Below are 17,910 nucleotides of genomic sequence, written 5' to 3'. Positions count from 1 at the left end.
CTTGGTGAGCTCACAATAGATCAGCCCCACTGTCTCCGTGGGTGGGTGCACCCCTCGTGGTCCTGACTTCTTTGCTCATATTTTCCCTCCTTCTGCTCCTCCTTGGGACATTGGGAGCTCAGTCCGGTGCTCCAGTGTGGGTCTCTGTCTCTATCTCCATCCATCTCCAGATGAAGGTTCTATGGTGATATGCAAGATATTCATCAGTATGGCTATAGGATAGGGTCATTTCAGGTTCTCTGTCCTCAGCTGCCCCAGGAACTAACTGGGGACATCGCCCTGGGCACCTGGGAGCAAAGAAAGAAAGCATCTTCAACAAATGGTGCTGGCACAACTGGATGTCCACCTGTAGAAGAATGAAAATAGACCCATATCTATCACCATGCACAAAACTCAAGTCAAAATTGATCAAAGACCTCAGTATCAATCTGAACACACTGAAACTGATGGAAGAGAAAGTGGGAAGTACCCTACAACAGATGGGCACAGGAGATCACTTCCTATGTATAACCCCAGCAGCACAGACATTAAGGTCAACATTGAATAAATGGGACCTACTGAAACTGAGAAGCTTCTGTAAAACAAAGGACACTGTCACTAAGACAAAAAGGCACCCTACTGACTGGGAGAAGATCTTCACCAACCCTGCAACAGACAAAGGTCTGATATCTAAAATATATAAAGAACTCAAGAAACTAGACTTTAAAATGCTAATTAACCCAATTAAAAAATGGGGCACTGAACTGAACAGACAATTCTCAACAGAAGAAGTTCAAATGGCCAAATGATACTTAAGGTCATGCTCAACCTCATTAGTGACCAGGGAAATGCAAATCAAAACAACTTTGAGATATCATCTTATACCTGTCAGAATGGCTAAAATCAAAAACACCAATGATAGCCTTTGCTGAAGAGGTTGTGGAGGAAGGGGTACCCTCATCCATTGCTGGTGGGATTGCAAACTTGTGCAACCACTTTGGAAATCAGTGTGGCGGTTTCTCAGGAAATTTGGGATCTACCTACCCCTGGACCCACCAATACCACTCTTGGGAATATACCCAAGAGATGCCCTATCATATTACAAAAGCATTTGTTCAACTATGTTCATAGCAGCATTATTTGTAATAGCCAGAACCTGGAAACAACCTAGATGTCCTTCAATGGAAGAATGGATGAAGAAAGTGTGGAATATATACACATTAGAGTACTACTCTGCCTTAAATAACAATGACTTCTCGAATTTTGCATGCAAATGGATTGAAATAGAAAACACTATCCTGAGTGAGGTGACCCAGACCAAAAAAGAGGATCATGGGATGTGCTCACTCATAATTGGTTTCTAGCCATAAATAAAGGTCACTGAGTCTATAATTTGTGATCCTAAAGAAGCTAAATAAGAAGGTGAACTTAAAGAAAAACATATAAGTTATTATCCCTGCTTTGGGAAATAGATAAGATTGCTGGGCAAAAAATTGGGATCTTGGGGGGGGATGGGGGTAAGGGGAGATGGGGAGAAAAAAGTGAGAGTGGGATGATGGGGGAAACTTGGGGAAACGGGATGATTGGGGATAAAACAAGGTTGGATAGAGGAGCAGGGGATCACATAACTTAATTAAGGGGACCACCTTAGGGTTGGTAAGAGACATGAACCTAGAGTGGCTCCCATGTGCCCAGAGCAATGTCCCCAGTTAGTTCCTTGGGCAGCTGAGGATAAGGAACCAAAAATGACCCTATCCTATATCCATACTGATGAATATCTTGCATATCACCATAGAACCTTCATCTAGCGATGGATGGAGATAGAGACAGAGACCCACACTGGAGCATCGGACTAAGCACCCAAAGTCCCAATGAGGAGCAGAAGGAGGGAGAACATGAGCATGGAAGTCAGGACCACGAGAGGTGCACCCATCCACTGAGACAGTGGGGCTGATCTATTGGGAGCTCACCAAGGTCAGCTGGACTGTGACTGAAAAAGCATGGGATAAAACCGGACTCTCTGAACATGGCTTACAATGAGGGCTGTTGAGAAGCCAAGGACAATGGCATTGGGTTTTGTTCCTACTTCATTTTCTGGCTTTGTGGGAGCCTAGCCAGTTTGGATGTTCACCTTCATAGATCCTGATGGAGGGGAGAGGACCTTGGACTTTCCACAGGGCAGGGAACCCTGACTGCTCTTCAGACTGGAAAGGGAGGGGGGGAGGAGAGGGTGGAGGGGGATAAGGGCGGGAGGAGTGGGAGGGAAATGGCAAGCTGGGAGGAGGCATGAATTGTTTTTTCAATAAAAAAATTTAAAAAAAAACATTATTCAGGTTGGGTTTGGGTTTGTATTTACTTTTTCCTTAGCTCTTCAGGAGTTTCATAGTACGTACACAATAGTATTCACATTAGAAAAAGGATAGCAAACCAAAGGATTCTGAAGTCAGAAGCCTGTTCAACAGGAGTTGCAACCTTACTGTGTAAAACCTAAGGGCACACACCCTTACTCAGGTAATAAGAGTGCTTCTGCAACAAGCTAGGGAAGTTTTGTTGGGTTAGAAGATTGGGGAGGGAAGGGGACTGTATGTGTGGACAGGTGGACAAGGTTGTATACCTTAGAAGAGATTAGGATTGTGGTTTGGTTGATTTTCAAGTACATAAGATGTTTTGTAGAACATTCTGTGCCTTTCTTAGAAACAAAAGTTCAGGTTAAGGATCCAAGATGGCAGTACAGCTATTCTTTCTGTTTCAATGATGGATATCATATTAGATTAGTATCCATGTTATTTGTGCACTAGTCAAAAAGCATCGGGAATTTGCTTAAATCAGTTTAAGACTTACCATACTCAACCGTATACTCTAGAAAACTATAACTCTGATCACTAGGTGAAAATATCTCTCCTCAACACTTTCTTCAGAGCCTTAGCAACATCCTTATTCCTCAAAGTATAAATCAGGGGATTCAGGGTAGGAGTAATGATGCTATAGAAAACAGAACCCACTTTGTCTTGCAATGGAGTGCGCTGGGATCGGGGTCTCATATAGGAGAATATGCCGGCACCATACCAAAGAGAAACCACAATAAGATGAGAGCTGCATGTGGCAAAAGCATTTCTCTTACTCCCAGCTGAGTGCATCTGCATGACACTGTGGAGAATGAGTCCATACGATGTTGAGATAAGAATGATGGGGAGGAGAATAAGGAAAACAGTGCAGATGTACACTGTGGTCTCATACACAGTAATGTCCCCACACACCAACTTCAAAACAGCTGGAAGTTCACAGTAGAAGTGGTGGATGATTCTTGAACCACAGAAAGGGAAACTCATCAAGATGGATGTGAGGATTAGGGAGTTCACAGCTCCACTCAACCATGACATGGCAGCCATCATCACTCTGACTCTTCTGCTCATGAGCACATTGTAGTGTAAGGGGTGACAGATGGCAACATAGCGGTCATAAGACATGAGAGCCAGGAGGACACATTCTGCACCACCAAGAGACAGGTACATGAAGTGCTGGGTGGCACAGCCCACAAACGAGATGGACTTCTTGCCAGACAGGTAGTTGGTCGCCATCTTGGGAATGGTTGTGGAGACATGCATCAGATCCATGAAGGACAGCTGGCTGAGCAGGAAGTACATTGGTGTGTGAAGACGGGGGTCAGCGCAGATGAGGAGGATGGTGAGGCTGTTGCTACTCACTGCAGTAAGGAACACCAGCATGATCAGGAGGAAAAGAAAAAGATGGTTGAAGGAGTCATCAAAAAGCCCTTGAAGGATGAAGTCTTCCAGAGATGTCCGGTTCCACCCCCACATCATTTCCTTATCCCCTGAGAGAACCAGAAGAGTGGAGTGTGATGCAAGAAACACAACTTCACAGTGAGCACTTCCTTTCTCAGGAAAAATGTGAACAATTTTTTCTCTTTATTTAACATGCCTTAAATGTCTTTGTATATATCCATTGGATATAATACTGGGTCACATGTGGACAATTTGTCGAAGTGACTATCTATTTCTAATTATGCAACAACTCTAGATATCCAAGTGATATTTTCAAAAGAGAAACCTACAACTCTTTCTTAAAATTCATCATCACTGTGAAGTTCTAGAATATCTACATTGCATAGAAAGCCCAACATGGGTGCCAAGGTGACATCTCACCAAGAACAACACAAGGTGCCATACAAGCCTGAATGCTCAAGCTTAAACCCTGAGGCTTTTGTGGAATCATCAGACGTGAATGAGGTTCAAATGCTGTCTTCAGGAAAGAGCATGGCCACTGTACTACTGAATTCACCATTGTTGGGATCACCTGCATGAGCCCAATAAACATTCCATCAAGAAGTACGACCCAGACTCAGTAACAAGAAGGAGACAGAGCACATGAAGGAGGGAGAGGAACACAATTGAGGAGTGGAAAGGAGTCCGGATGGGTGTGATCAAAATACTTAGTACACAAATGTGGAATTGTAGGTCTACTGTTTCTGCATTCTTCTTTTCTTAAAGAATTGTTAAGTTTTGGTTCATTAAGGAAGAGTCACTGTATTTCTTATTGTTCTCTATAGACTCAAGTGCAGTTCAAAGTGTTCTTCACTAGTTCTCAACCTTCCCAATGCTGCAGCCTTTTGATACAGTTCCTTATCAAAGGTGGTGATCCCCCAAACATAAAATTGCTTTCACTGCTAATTCATAACTATAAGTTTGCTACTGTTATAAGTTCTAAATATTCTGGGCAGTGGCAGTGCATGCCTTTAATCCCAGCACTTAGGAGGCAGAGGCAGTTGTATTTCTGTGAGTTCGAGGCCAGCTTGGTTTACAACAGCTAGTTTCCAGGACAGGCTCCAAAGCTACAGAGAAACCCTATCTCAAGAAAACAAAAATAAATAAATACTAAATATTCTTGGTTGGGACTCACAGACTAAGAGCTGCTGGATTAAATAAACACAGAAGAGTAGCAAGATAAAGCAAAACAAAGCAGCTCTGTCCATACCCCCCAGAAAATGAGCTGGAGCCATCTCCTGTATATAATTGTGCCCACCAAATTGTGTATCATGGACAGAAGAAATTAGGATTGTAGCCGTTTATCAGCCAGTTTCCCTATCTATACTTTCTACAGTTCTCATCTGAATACTAATAAGACTGGCCACTTAATATCCATGGTGAAGAATAACCCAAAAATATCTAAATTGATCTTACAAGTAGTACCCTGTATTTCGTAGGTTTCCCTCTCTATTGTATTTTTACAACGTCCTCCTGACTGCAACACTCCCTAAATCATGAAGGATGGAAGATGCTCCTGAGACTCAGGAAGAAAACAAACTTCACACATCTAGGAAAGCTTAAACTTGCAAGAGTCTTGAGGGTCCCTTCCCAAAGACATGAAAACAGTAACAGCAGCTGGGGAGGAGACTCTCACCAGCCATGTTGCTAAGAGGAAAATCTTCCACTGATGGGGCTGGCTGCAGGGCATGCAGAGAACTCCAGGGCTCTGTTGCTCTCTTGAATCATCCTTAGTTACCGGTCAGGTGGGCTGTTCTGTGATGCAGATACTTTTGAGTTTTCTTTTCTCCTGAAAATAGCCACTCCTCCCTACTGGAATAAACTGCTTCCTTCACCAAACTGAACTTTGCTATAATCATTACTTTAGACTGTTATGCATTCCAGGGTGCGTAGATGCTGTTTTTGTCAAATATCCTTGAGGAAAGGTCTCATACAACACTTACTAAAGAACAAGGTCATCATACATTCCAGATTGTTTATGTTTTCAAGAAAAGAACTCAGAACTGAATGCAGTTTTCAAAGAATAATTGAATCAATGAAGAGTCCTATTTCTTATTCCATATCTTGACCAAGGCAGTTCAATGTCTTGTCTTATGTGGGTACTTCATTCTCATCCTATGTGGATTTACATATAAACTTTAAGTTGAGGAAGACGGTTCATGGATGGAGGTAACTTCCTTCAAACTTGACAACTTGAGTTCAAACCATAGGGTCTAAGTGATGGAAGAAAAAAACTAAGTCCTACAAGTTGTCCTCTGACCTCCAAACACATACCATTAGCAGGCCAGGCCCACACAAATTAATTAAGTAATTACTTTAAAAATAAATAAAAAATGGAATAATTTTAGAGACACGAATGAAGTTTTCCTATGCTATCTCTGATTACTTCAGCATTTCAGAGATCTACACACATATATACTTAGTCATATACTTCTCAATCTCTTACCTCAACTGTGTGCAGCCAACAATCTTGAGGACAGCCATATCAGAAACACTTTGTTATCAGGTTCCTTGCTTCTGCTAAGGATTTCCTGGCATTTCCCCATTCTTCTATAAGCTCTTGAAAGACGTTTTTCTCTGCCTTTTATGGGAACTGTACTCCTGTGCTGCCTCAGGGCTCCTCTGTGAATTAAGGGATATCTGACAACAGCGAAATTACTAATAAGATTTCTAGATACTGCAAGCCCAACATCATTCCTGGGCTTTCTTCAGGAGAGACCTGGGGTCAGAACATGCACATTTGTGCAACGAAGCTGTCAGGAGAGTCCCACTCTAAACACACAGATTGGCTACCATTCTTCCAAGCAAGCCTTCCCTTTAGTGTGCATCACAAATCCTTCCTTAACCCTGGACATCTTCACTTGCTAGTGAAGTTGCATTAATTATCCCAATAGCAGCACCACCGGAGCAAGAGGAATCTCACAGCCTGTGTCCACATCCTGAATTCTGCCAGCAAACAGCACCACAATCTTGTTTAGATCTGTATCCTTATCAGCCTATTGCCAGGATAGACTCAGCAACATAGCTTATGCCCCCATACTAGCTGGGCAGTGCAACCATGGTGAGTGCACTCGCTGAATCAAAACCTCTATTTTCTACCCCAACTCAAAAGGTTAGGCAACAGGGATTACCAGGACTCTGGTATGGTTTCTATCATCTCATTTCCAAAGACAAGGAAAATGAAAATTTGGCCTTCCATGCTATTTGGATTCTTAAAGTTCTCTTTATTATATATAAATGTATGCTCCTGTTATTAAGGTTGAAATCAGAATATCCAGTCAAGAAGTACCTTTCTGAATTCATAAAGTTTACTAAAGAAACGAGAATTCACTTGGCCTGGTGTGTTCCACACAAAAGGAAAGAGGAGAACCATCTAAGAGAAATGAAACCTCTACAAGCACAGAGGACCTACAATACCAGCTGAACCAAGATGACAACACCAAATTGACAGCAGAGGGACTTTCCCACAGAAGCTGCATCCTGGACCTCTCCTGGGAACACCTACTCCAGACAACAGCTTTTATGAGTTCTGCCCATTGAGAAATGAATCACCTAAGACTTTATTTACTTGGAATTTGTTTGTATGGTCAGGGTAATGAGGTATCTGAGAAGATTTTGGCCTTGGAGATAATGCAAGAATATTCTAACTAGGTATTAATTAACCAGAATGAACCACTGCTAGAGTCGTGTTTTCTTGTTTTGGAATACATCTCTCTCTTGCATCTTTCCATCCAATACTTTGACAAAGTCTAAGCAAACATCTAAGAAGGAGGGTGTCCCTAGAGTGCTGAGAGGCAAGCAGAGCACTGATCTCTGTATTGAAAGACCCTAGAGACCAGTCACTGTTCATCTAAGTCTCGACATTTGCAGACAGTGTTCAACTACAATCCACACCGTAGGAGGAAAGAAGCTTTGGCAGGCACTCAGTCCACTAGACAGGCTCAGAGCTCTCCATCCTGAGTGACTATGAACTGCATAGGAAAGGTAGAATGGTAGGCAGCCAGACTATCACAGGCTTTTAGCTCTAACTCTCCTTAAGAGTCACTGGTTGATGGGACTCCACATTCCCCCACAGATGACAGGGCCCTAACCACTGGACCCTCCACAATACAATATTACACCTACTTAAACTTCTTTGCAGGACAATTTCTGATTTTTCTCCTACAAAAGACTAAATTTGGTCCTGAAGATGTGGCTCAATTGGTAAAATGAAAGCAACTGGAACCCTGTTTGTTGCCCATCCCCTATGTAAAAAGTAGCATGCACTAGAAACCCAAGTACATGGGAGAAACGAAAGCAAGGGACACCTACAACTTACCAGCAAGCCAGCCCATCTCAAACAGTGAACTCTAGGTCTGTGAAAGACCCTGTCTCAAAAATATTAAGTGTCAAGTGACTAAGGATGACACCTGATGTAAAACTACCATCTTTATATGCACTCATACACACTCATGTGCAGAAACAAGTACACATATTTATATATGTCTCCCAACACCCAAAACTGATGCAAGAGTCTCTGAATTTTTATGTCCTAGTTTTCAGGATCTCAACGAAGCTCAGTCTCTAACAGTTGGCTGCCTCTCAAGATGGCACCTGGCTATAGCTATGAAATATGGGGAGCAGTGAAGTTGGTTTCTGCTGCACTGCTAGCCTGAGAAGTGATTCCCACATCAATCTCCACACTGGATGTAAAGCTTGTAAGAACCATGGTTTGCACCTGTGTGTACAACTGCCAGTCTTATTACACCAAAGGGGTGTGTGCGTGTGTGTGTGTGTGTGTGTGTGTGTGTGTGTGTGTGTTATTAATGTGCACCCATGTGTGTCCACAGATGTAGAATGTAGAAGCTAGAGGTGATAGCTGGCTTCTTCTACAGTGGAACTCCACCTTGTGTGCTAAACATGGAATTTCTGATTGAACCTACAGCTTACTAATATGACTAAATTGGCAAGCCAGGAAGCCTCAGGGTTCATTCTGTCTTCCCATCCTCTATCCAAGATTGGGAATACAGGTTTTCATGGTCATGCCCAACTTTTTACATAGGTACTGTAACTTAGTTGTCACAGTGCTTCCCTAACATACATAGGGCCATGAGCATCGTAAAAACTTAGGGTGCTGTAATATGTCTGTAATCTCAAGTGGATACAGGAGAATCAGAAGTTCAAGGTTGATGTGGGAGTGTCATATATCAATCTGTTGATTTCATTGGTTAAGTAATAAACACACTGCTTGGCCTCATAGGTTAAAGCATTGGTGGGAGGAGTAAACAGAATAGAATTCTGGGCGGAAGAGGAAGTGAGGTCAGACTCTGCTCTGCTCCCAGAGAGACCCAACAGCTTTGCTCTCTGGAGCAGAGACACCAGGATGGATGGAGGCTAGACTCTTCCCGGTAAGCGCACCTTGGGGTGCTTACACACATCATTAGAAATGGGCTAGTCCAGGTGCGAGAATTAGCCTGTAAGGGTTAGAATTCATGGGCCAAGCAGTTCTTAAATGAATACAGTTTGTGTGTTGTTATTTCGGGCATGAGCTAGCCAAGCGGCCGGGGTGTTGGGGACGCAGCCCCGCCGCCGCTCCTATTTCAACACAAGGTCATTTTGGGGTTATAAAGCAGGTATGAAGCCAGATTAGTCCACATAAGAACCTGTATCAGAAAAGAATGGTGAGGCAGATAAAATGGCTGCTGTAAAAGGAAACAGGAGACAAAACAGAACTGGTTTTAGTTGAATAAAGGATTCCCTGGTTCGGGTTTTTTTTTTTTAAATGTATTTTCAGCCAAGTCTATAAGAAGTATAAGTAAAAAGAGATTTGTATTTGGAAAGAATCATTCTAGCTACTGTATGGAAGAAAACACCAGGAACAGAGACACTGTTGCAGTGAAGCTGGAGAGAGAGAGGGGTTAGTGTTAAAGTGCCTTCTCAAGAATGAAGACCTGAGTTTGTACCCAGAAGTCGTATACAAGTCAGACATTGTAGAATGCTTCTGTAATCCCAGCATTCCAATGGGCAGGTGGGAAGTGGAGACAGGACAGTTGACTCCCTAGTTTATATATGCCTATCTCCTCTCTGTGTTTTCACACAAAAAGGGAGTAAGAACTCTCTTTAAAATCTTGTATTTATCTTTTGTATTTGGGTTACTTTACCAAGGATGATATTTTTCTAGCTCCATCCATTTAACACTCCACAATATGTAGCTCACACTGACACTCGTGTACAGCCAAGAACCTGAGATTAAATAGGCCACAGGCCAAGGAGCAAAACAAACACTATTGTTCTTCTACAGGAGCACAGCGGTAGTATGATTCCTAGTAATTCTGCTGACCCATACATCAGTGCCAAGCTCTGCCATCACCAGAGAGGCTTCCTCCTGCACGAGATGGGAGCTAACATAGAGACTCAGGATAATGTGCAGAGAGTGAGAGACTTTATAATGTTCAGTCCTAAATGAGATGTCTTTATGAAACCCCTCCCATCAGGGCATAAGGAGCTGTGTGGAAGAGGAGGGAAAAAGATAGTAAGAGCCGAGGCTGATGGGTAATACCAAGGAAACAATGTCCTCCTGACTCAACAGGACTGATGTAGCTGTGAACTCAGACTGCAGCAGCTTGAACAGGGCCTATGCAAGTAAAAACCAGATGGCTACCAGACCCAAGAGGGGAAGGAATGTGAGTAGTTCTGATCCCTATCCACAAAGAAATCTGTAATTGCACTGCTCTCAAAGTAAAAAAAAATAGTGATCTCTGATGCAGTCTCCCTGGGTAAACACACAACACTTCTGCCCAGAGTAGATGACCAACAGGAAGTGAACACAGTGGTGCATTTGAAGATTTGTGTCCTATTGCTCTGTTTGTGCATTTTTGTCATGTTGGTCTTTTGCTTATATATTATGTTCTTAGTTAGGGTTTACTGTTGCTGTGAAGAGACACCATGACCATGGCAAATCGTATTTTCCACATTTAAAATTACTTTTATTCAGAATTTTTTAATACAATCTTTTCTCATTTTACATAGTTATCCCCTTTTATACGCCCTCCTCTGTAGTAGGAGGGCCCTTGTTCATTCCGGCTGCTCAGACCCGAAATAACCACACAAAAATTGTATTAGGTACCAGGAGATCCATCCAGAGGGCCTACCCTTTTGTCTGTGTGGTCCTTGGCCAGCAAGAGGCCCTGTGCTTGTACCAGGAGATCCATCCGAAGGGGTAAGTGTGTACTTGCCCGGCTGGCCAGAGGCCCCAGGCACAGAGTACAGCCACCCTCCAATTCCCTAAACTTTCTGGCCATTCAGCAGAGCTTCTCCCCGGCTATTGGCTATCTCCATCTATCCCATCCCAGCCTGCCGCCAAGCACCCCTTTCCATTGGTGGGGTCCTAACATCCCCCAGCTCAGCCTGCTTTGGAGCTGAGTGGCTGGGGATCCAGTAGTGCGCGCTGCACCTACAGGGGTTTCTTTGTTCCACACGACCCTGCAACTACCAATCCTGCCTTTTTCTCTGCTTGTTCCTTGGCCAGCAAGACGCCCTGCTCTTGTACCAGGAGATCTATCCAGAGGGAGTGTCTCCCCGGCTACTGGCTTTCGCTATTAACCCCATCCCATCTGGCCAACAAGCACTCCTGTTTATCTACAGGGTCTTTAGATCAACCACCACAGCCTACTTCAGGGTGGAGGGTATCTGAGAGCCAACTCCAGTGCTGAGGGGACCTAAGAGAGAGCAGACCAAGAAAAACCCCGAAATACACAGTTAGCCACTGCAAAGATTGACCAAGACGCCAAAACTCTCCTGACCGCATTTGAAGGAAGAGATGGGCAGGAATCAATGCAAGAATTCCTCCAAAAACCTGAAAAGCAACATGATAACACTAGAATCCAGCAAACATGCAACAGAAAGACTTGAACATCCTAATCCAAAAGAAGTAGAAGAAATCGACTTTAAATGTCACATTATGAAAGTGATAGAGACACTTAAACAGGATGTGAAAAACTCCCTTAAAGAAATGGATGAGAAGACGGAAAAAAAAGTGAGAAAAAATGAAAAAAATCCCTCAAAGATACCCAAGAAAACCAACAAAAATCAATCAAATAGGTAATGTAAACAGTTCAAGACTTCAGAAATGAAAGGGAGACAAGGAAGAAAACACAACCCGAGAGATGGCAAGATATGGAAAATCTGGATAAATGAAGAAAAACTACAGAGACAAGTATAACCAACAGAGTACAAGAGATAGAAGAAAGAATCTCAGATGCTGAAGATACTATAGAGGAAATAAACTCATTGATAAAAGAAAATAGCAAATCTAACAAATTGTTAACACAAAACATCCAGGAAATATGGGACACCATGAAAAGACCAAGTCTAAAAATAATAGGGGAAGAAGATTTACAGCTCAAAGACCCAGAAAATATATTCAACAAAATTATAGGAGAAAACTTTCCCAACATAAAGAAGGATATTCCTATGAAGATAGAAGAAGCATAAAGAACACTGAATAGACTGGATCAAAAAAAAAAAAAAAACCATTCCCTCACCATATAATAATCAAAGCACAAAGCATACAGAATAAAGAAAGAATATTAAGAGCTGCAAAGGAAAAAGGTCAACTAATATATAAAGGTAAACCTATCAGAATCACACCTGACTTCTCTATGGAAACCATGAAAGCCAGAAAGTCTTGGATAGATGTGCTGCAAACACTAAGAGACCATGGATGCAAGCCCAAACTACTATACCCAGCAAAGCTTTCTTTCAACATCGATAAAAAAAAAAAAAAAAAACAAGATATTCCAGGAAAAAATAAATTTAAACAATATGTAGCCACAAACCCAGCCTTACAGAAAGTACTAGAAATAAAACTACAACCCAAGGAAGGCAACAACACCCACAATAACACAGACATCTAACAACCCTCCACAAGCACAACTCAAAGAAAGGAAACACAGAAACACTACCACCAAAAATAATAATAATAATAATAACCGGAGTTAACAACCACTGGTCATTAATATCGCTTAATATCAATGGATTCAATTCACCTATAAAAAGGCACAGGTTAAGAGAATGGATATGAAAACAGGATCCAACATTCTGTTGTTTACAAAAAACACACCTCAACCACAAAGACAGACATTACCTCAGAGTAAAGGGATGGGAAAAGGTTTTTCAATCAAACAGGCCTAAGAAACAAGCAGGTGTGGCTTGTTTCTAACTAATATCTAATAATCTAACAAAATATCTAATATCTAACAAAATTGACTTCAAACTTATATCAATCAGGAGAGATGGAGAAGAACACTTATAACAGGAACAATTCATCAAAATGAAGTCTCAATCCTGAATATCTACGCCCCTAATAGAAAAGCACCCACATACGTAAATAAGAAACATTACTAGAACTCAAAGCACACATCAAACCCCACACCAATAGTAGGAGATTTCAACACACCTCTCTCACCAATGGACAGGTCAACAAGACAGAAACATGTTGTAATGAAGCAAATGGACTTAACAGACATCTATACAACATTCAACCCAAATAGGAAAGACTGTACCTTCTCAGCATCTCATGGAACCTTCTCGAAAACTGATCAGTAACAAAGCAAACATCTACAGATACAAAAAAAATTTTCGTAACCACCTGTGTCTTATCAGATCACCATGGATTACACTTAGAATTCAATAACAAATCTACTCCCAGAGAGCCTACAAACTCATGGAAACTGAACAGTCAACTACTGAACGACCTCTGGATCAAGGAAGAAATAAAGAAATTAAAGTCTTCCTTGAATTCAATGAAAATAAAGACACAACATACCCAAATCTATGGGACACTATGAAAGCAGTGTTGAGAGGAAAGTTCATAGCACTAAGTTCCCACATTGAAAAAAAATGGAGAAAGCTCACATTAGAGACTTAACAGCACACCTGAAAGCTCTAGAAGAAAAATAAGCAGACTCATGCAGGAGGAGTAGAAGACTGGAAATAAACTGAGGGCTGAAATCAGCAAAATAGAAACACACACACACACACACACACACACACACACACACAAATCCAACAAATCAATGAAACAAAGACCTGGTTCTTTGAGAAAATTAACAAGATTGACCAGCCCCTATCCAAACTAATCAAAAGGCAGAGAGAGAACATGCAACTTAACAAGATCAGAAATGAAAAGGGGGACATAGCAACAATACTGACAGAATTCAGAGAATCATTAGGTCTTAATACAAAAGCCTGTATGCCACTAAGTTGGAAAATGGAAAAGAAATGGACAGTTTTTTAGATAAGTACCATATACCAAAATAAAATCAAGACCAGGTGAACAATTTAAATAGACCTAAGTCGTGAGGGAAAAAAGCTGTCATAAAAAACCTCCCAACCAAAAAAGCCCAGGACCAGATGGTTTTAATGCAGAATTATACCAGAACTTCCAAGAAGAGATAATACCTATACTCCTTAATGTGTTTCACATAATAGAAACAGAAGAGTCATTACCAAACTCTTTTTATGAAGTTACAGTAACCTTGATACCAAAACCACACAAAGACTCAACCAGGAAAGAGAATTACAGACCAATATCGCACATGAACATTGATGTAAAAATTCTCAGTAAAATACTGGCAAACCAAATCCACGAACACATCCAAAAAATAATCCATTATGATCAAGTAGGCTTCATCCCAGAGATGCAGGGCTGGTTCAACATATGAAAATCTATCAATGTAATCCATCACATAAATAAACTGAAAGAAAAAACCATATGATCATTTTATTAGATACTGAAAAAGCATTTGACAAAATTCAACATCCCTTTATGATAAAGGTCTTGGAGAGATTTGGGATACAAGGATCATACCTAAATATAATAAAAGCAATATACAGCAAGCCAACAGCTAACATCAACTTAAATGGAGAAAAACTCAAAGCTATTCCTCAAAAATCAGGAACAAGATGAGGCTGTCCACTCTCACCATATCTCTTCAACATAGCGCTTGAAGTTCTAGCAATAGCAATAAGAGAAAATAAGGAGTTCAGGGGGATTTGAACTGGAAAGGAAGAAGTTAAACTTTCATTATTTGGAGATGATATGATAGTGTACATCAGTAACCCCCAAAATTCTACCAAAGAACTTCTACAACTGATGTGGCAGATTACAAGATCAACTCAAAAAAAATCAGTAGCCCTCTTTTACACAAAGGATAGAGGAGCAAAAAGGGAAATCAGAGAAACTTCACCTTTCACAATAGCCACAAATAGCATAAAGTGGCTTTGGGTAACACTAACCAAGCAATGAAAGATCTATTTAATAAGAACTTTAAGGCTTTGAAGAAAGAAATAGAAGAGGACACATATAATGGAAGGATCTCCCATGCTCTTGGATTGGTAGGATCAACATAGTAAAAATGGTAATTCTACCAAAGGCAATCTATAAATTCAATGCAATCCCCATCAAAATCCCAACAAAATTCTTCACAGACCTTGAGAGAAGAATAATCAACTTTATATGGAAAAACAAAAAACCCAGGACAGCAAAAACAATCCTATACAATAAAGGAACTTCTGGAGGCATTACTATCCCTGACTTCAAACTCTATTACAGAACTACGGTAATGAAAACAGCTTGGTATTGGAATAAAAAGAGAGACATCGACCAATGGAATCAAATAGAAGACCCAGATATTAACCCATAAATCTATGAATACCTGATTTTCAACAAAGGAACTAAAATTATACAATGGAAGAAAGAAAGCCTCTTCAACAAATGGTGCTGGCATAACTGGATGTCAACTTGTAGAAGAATGAGAATAGATCCATATCTATCACCATGTACAAAACTCAAGTCCAAATGGATTAAAGACTTCAATATAAATCTGACCACACTGAACCGGATAAAAGAGAAAGTGGGAAGTATACTGCAACAAGTGGGCACAAGAGACCACTTTCTACGTATAACCCCAGTAACACAGACAATAACAGCAACAATAAATAAATGGGACCCCCTGAAACTGAAAGCTTCTGTAAATCAAAGGACACTGTAATTAAGACAAAAAGGCAACCTACTGACTGCGAGAAGATCTTCACAAACCCCACATCAGACAAAGGTCTGATCTCCAATATAAAGAAATAACTCAAGAAACTAGACATTAAAATTCTAAATAGCCCAATTAAAAATGGTATACTGAACTGAACAGAGAATTCTCAACAGAAGTTCAAATGGCCAAAAGATACTTAAGGTCATGATCAACTTCCTTAGCTATCAGGGAAATGCAAATCAAAACAACTTTGAGATATCACTTTACACCTGTCAGCATGGCTAAAAACACCAATGATTGCTGGAGAGGATGTGGAATAAGGGGAACACCCATCCATTAGTGGTGGGAATGCAAACTTGTGCAACTACTTTGGAAATCAGTGTGGTGGTTTCTCAGGAAATTGGGAGTCAACCTACCTCAAGATCCAGCAATACCACTCTTGGTAATATATCCAAGAGATGCCCAAACATACTACAAAAGTATTTGTTCAACTATGTTCATAGCAGCATTATTTGTAATAGCCAGAACCTGTAAAAAACCTGGATGCCTCTCAATGGAAGAATGGATAAAGAAAGTGTAGAAAATATACACATTAGAGTACTACTCAGCAGGAAAAAAAAAACAATAACATCTTGAATTTTGCATGCAAATGGATGGAAATAGAAAACACTATCCTGAGTGAAATAACCCAGACCCAAAAAGATGAATATGATATGTACTTAGTCATTAGTACACTCTAGCCATAAACAAAGGACATTGAGCCTATAGTTCACAAGCCTAGAGAAGCCAAATAATAAGGTGAACAGAAAGACAAACAGATATAGATCCTCCTGGAAAATTGGAAGCAGACACAATCGCCGGGCAAAACATGGGGGTGAGGTGGGGTGAAGGAGAGAGTGGGAGAGAGAAGGGAGAAGGGGAGGATTGGGGAGAGCTTGGGGGAGTGGGAGGGTTGAGATGGAGGAAGGGCAAATATAGGAGCAGAGAAGAAGATATCTACATTAAGGGAGCCATTTTAGGGTTGGCAAGAGACTTGGCTCTAGAGGGGATCCCAGGTGTCCACAGGGATGTCCCCAGCCTGATCCTTGGACAGCAGAGGAGAGGGTGCCTGAACTGGTCTGGTCCCACAGCCACACTGATGAATATCTCGAATATCACCAAAGAATCTTTGTCTGGCGATGGATAAAGATAGAGACAGAGACCCACATCAGAGCACTGGAGTGAGCTCCCAAGGTCCAGTTGAAGAGCAGAAGGAGGGAGAAGATGATCAAGGAAGTCAGGACCACGAGGGGTTGGTCCACCCACCGAGACAGTGTGCCTGATCTAAGGTGAGCTCACCAAATCCAGCTGGACTGGGACTGAACAAGCATGGGATTAAACTGGACTCTGAATTTGGCTGACAATGGGGCTAACTGAGAAGCCAATGGTAATGGTACTGGGATTTGTTTCTACTGCATGTACTGGCTTTATGGGATGCTTGTCTATTTAGATGCTCACCTTCATAAGCCTGGATGGAGGGGGGTGGGCCTTAGACTTTCCACAGGGCAGGGTTTCCTGCACCTCTTAAGACTGCAGGGAGTGGGAGGCGGGTGAGTGGGGAAGCTGGAGGAGAATGGGAGGAGGGGGAGTGGAAATTTTTGAATGGATAAATAAAAAAAAAGATCACCTCCAACCCCTCCTGCCCCCTCTACTGGTAACTGAATAAAGAGAGAAAGTGCCACATAGGTCAAACTTTGGGAAAAAGGGATAAGCTGGTGCCTAAGAGTTCCCTCTGCCTTGAACCTTCAGAGTCTTCCTAAGGTATTTCAACCTTGGGAGCTTCCAAGCAGGCAGTGAAGCTCTCAGGGCCCTTGCTATAGTCCAAGCAAACCACTACACTCGGCCTCAGGATCTTTGTTTCTTTATAACCTTGTTTCTAACTTAAACTACATTTTCTAAAGAGACAATACCACAAATGGCATAAAGTCTGCAAATTACACAAGAAACTATAGAAACAGTAGCATTCATCTTCCAAGCTTCTCACGATGTTTAGTCTCGTGAGCGCTCCCAAAGCTGTCCCATGCCTGGACAACAGTAGACGTGCAGACTGCTTATGTAAAAATTGTATCCAACAAACTTTTCCT

At 41.5% G+C, this 17,910-nt stretch overlaps 2 protein-coding genes across 3 annotated transcripts in view; one reads left to right on the top strand and one right to left on the bottom strand.

Annotated features, from left to right (window-relative positions):
• LOC126492996 (cytochrome P450 3A31-like) overlaps nucleotides 1–17,910 on the top strand; it is a 287,886-nt gene that overhangs the window by 142,554 nt on the left and 127,422 nt on the right. The gene's annotated exons all lie outside the window — the stretch shown is intronic.
• LOC126493010 (olfactory receptor 2AE1-like) lies at nucleotides 2,862–3,797 on the bottom strand. Its single transcript, XM_050129754.1, has one exon. The coding sequence runs from the start codon at nucleotides 3,795–3,797 to the stop codon at nucleotides 2,862–2,864; it is 936 nt and encodes a 311-aa protein (XP_049985711.1).

The sequence above is a fragment of the Alexandromys fortis genome, unplaced genomic scaffold (genome assembly GCF_014885135.2).
Source record: "Alexandromys fortis isolate MF-2015 unplaced genomic scaffold, M_Fortis_MF-2015_v1.1 scaffold_306, whole genome shotgun sequence".
Classification (NCBI taxonomy): Eukaryota; Metazoa; Chordata; class Mammalia; order Rodentia; family Cricetidae; genus Alexandromys; species Alexandromys fortis.
The sequence above is the reverse complement of the archived record's forward strand: the minus strand, read 5'-3'. Positions and strand labels throughout refer to the sequence as shown.

What these genes read in the sequence shown, in the direction of transcription:
- LOC126493010 (XM_050129754.1), bottom strand. Translation starts at nt 3,797, where the DNA reads ATGTGGGGGTGGAACCGGACATCTCTGGAAGACTTCATCCTTCAAGGG.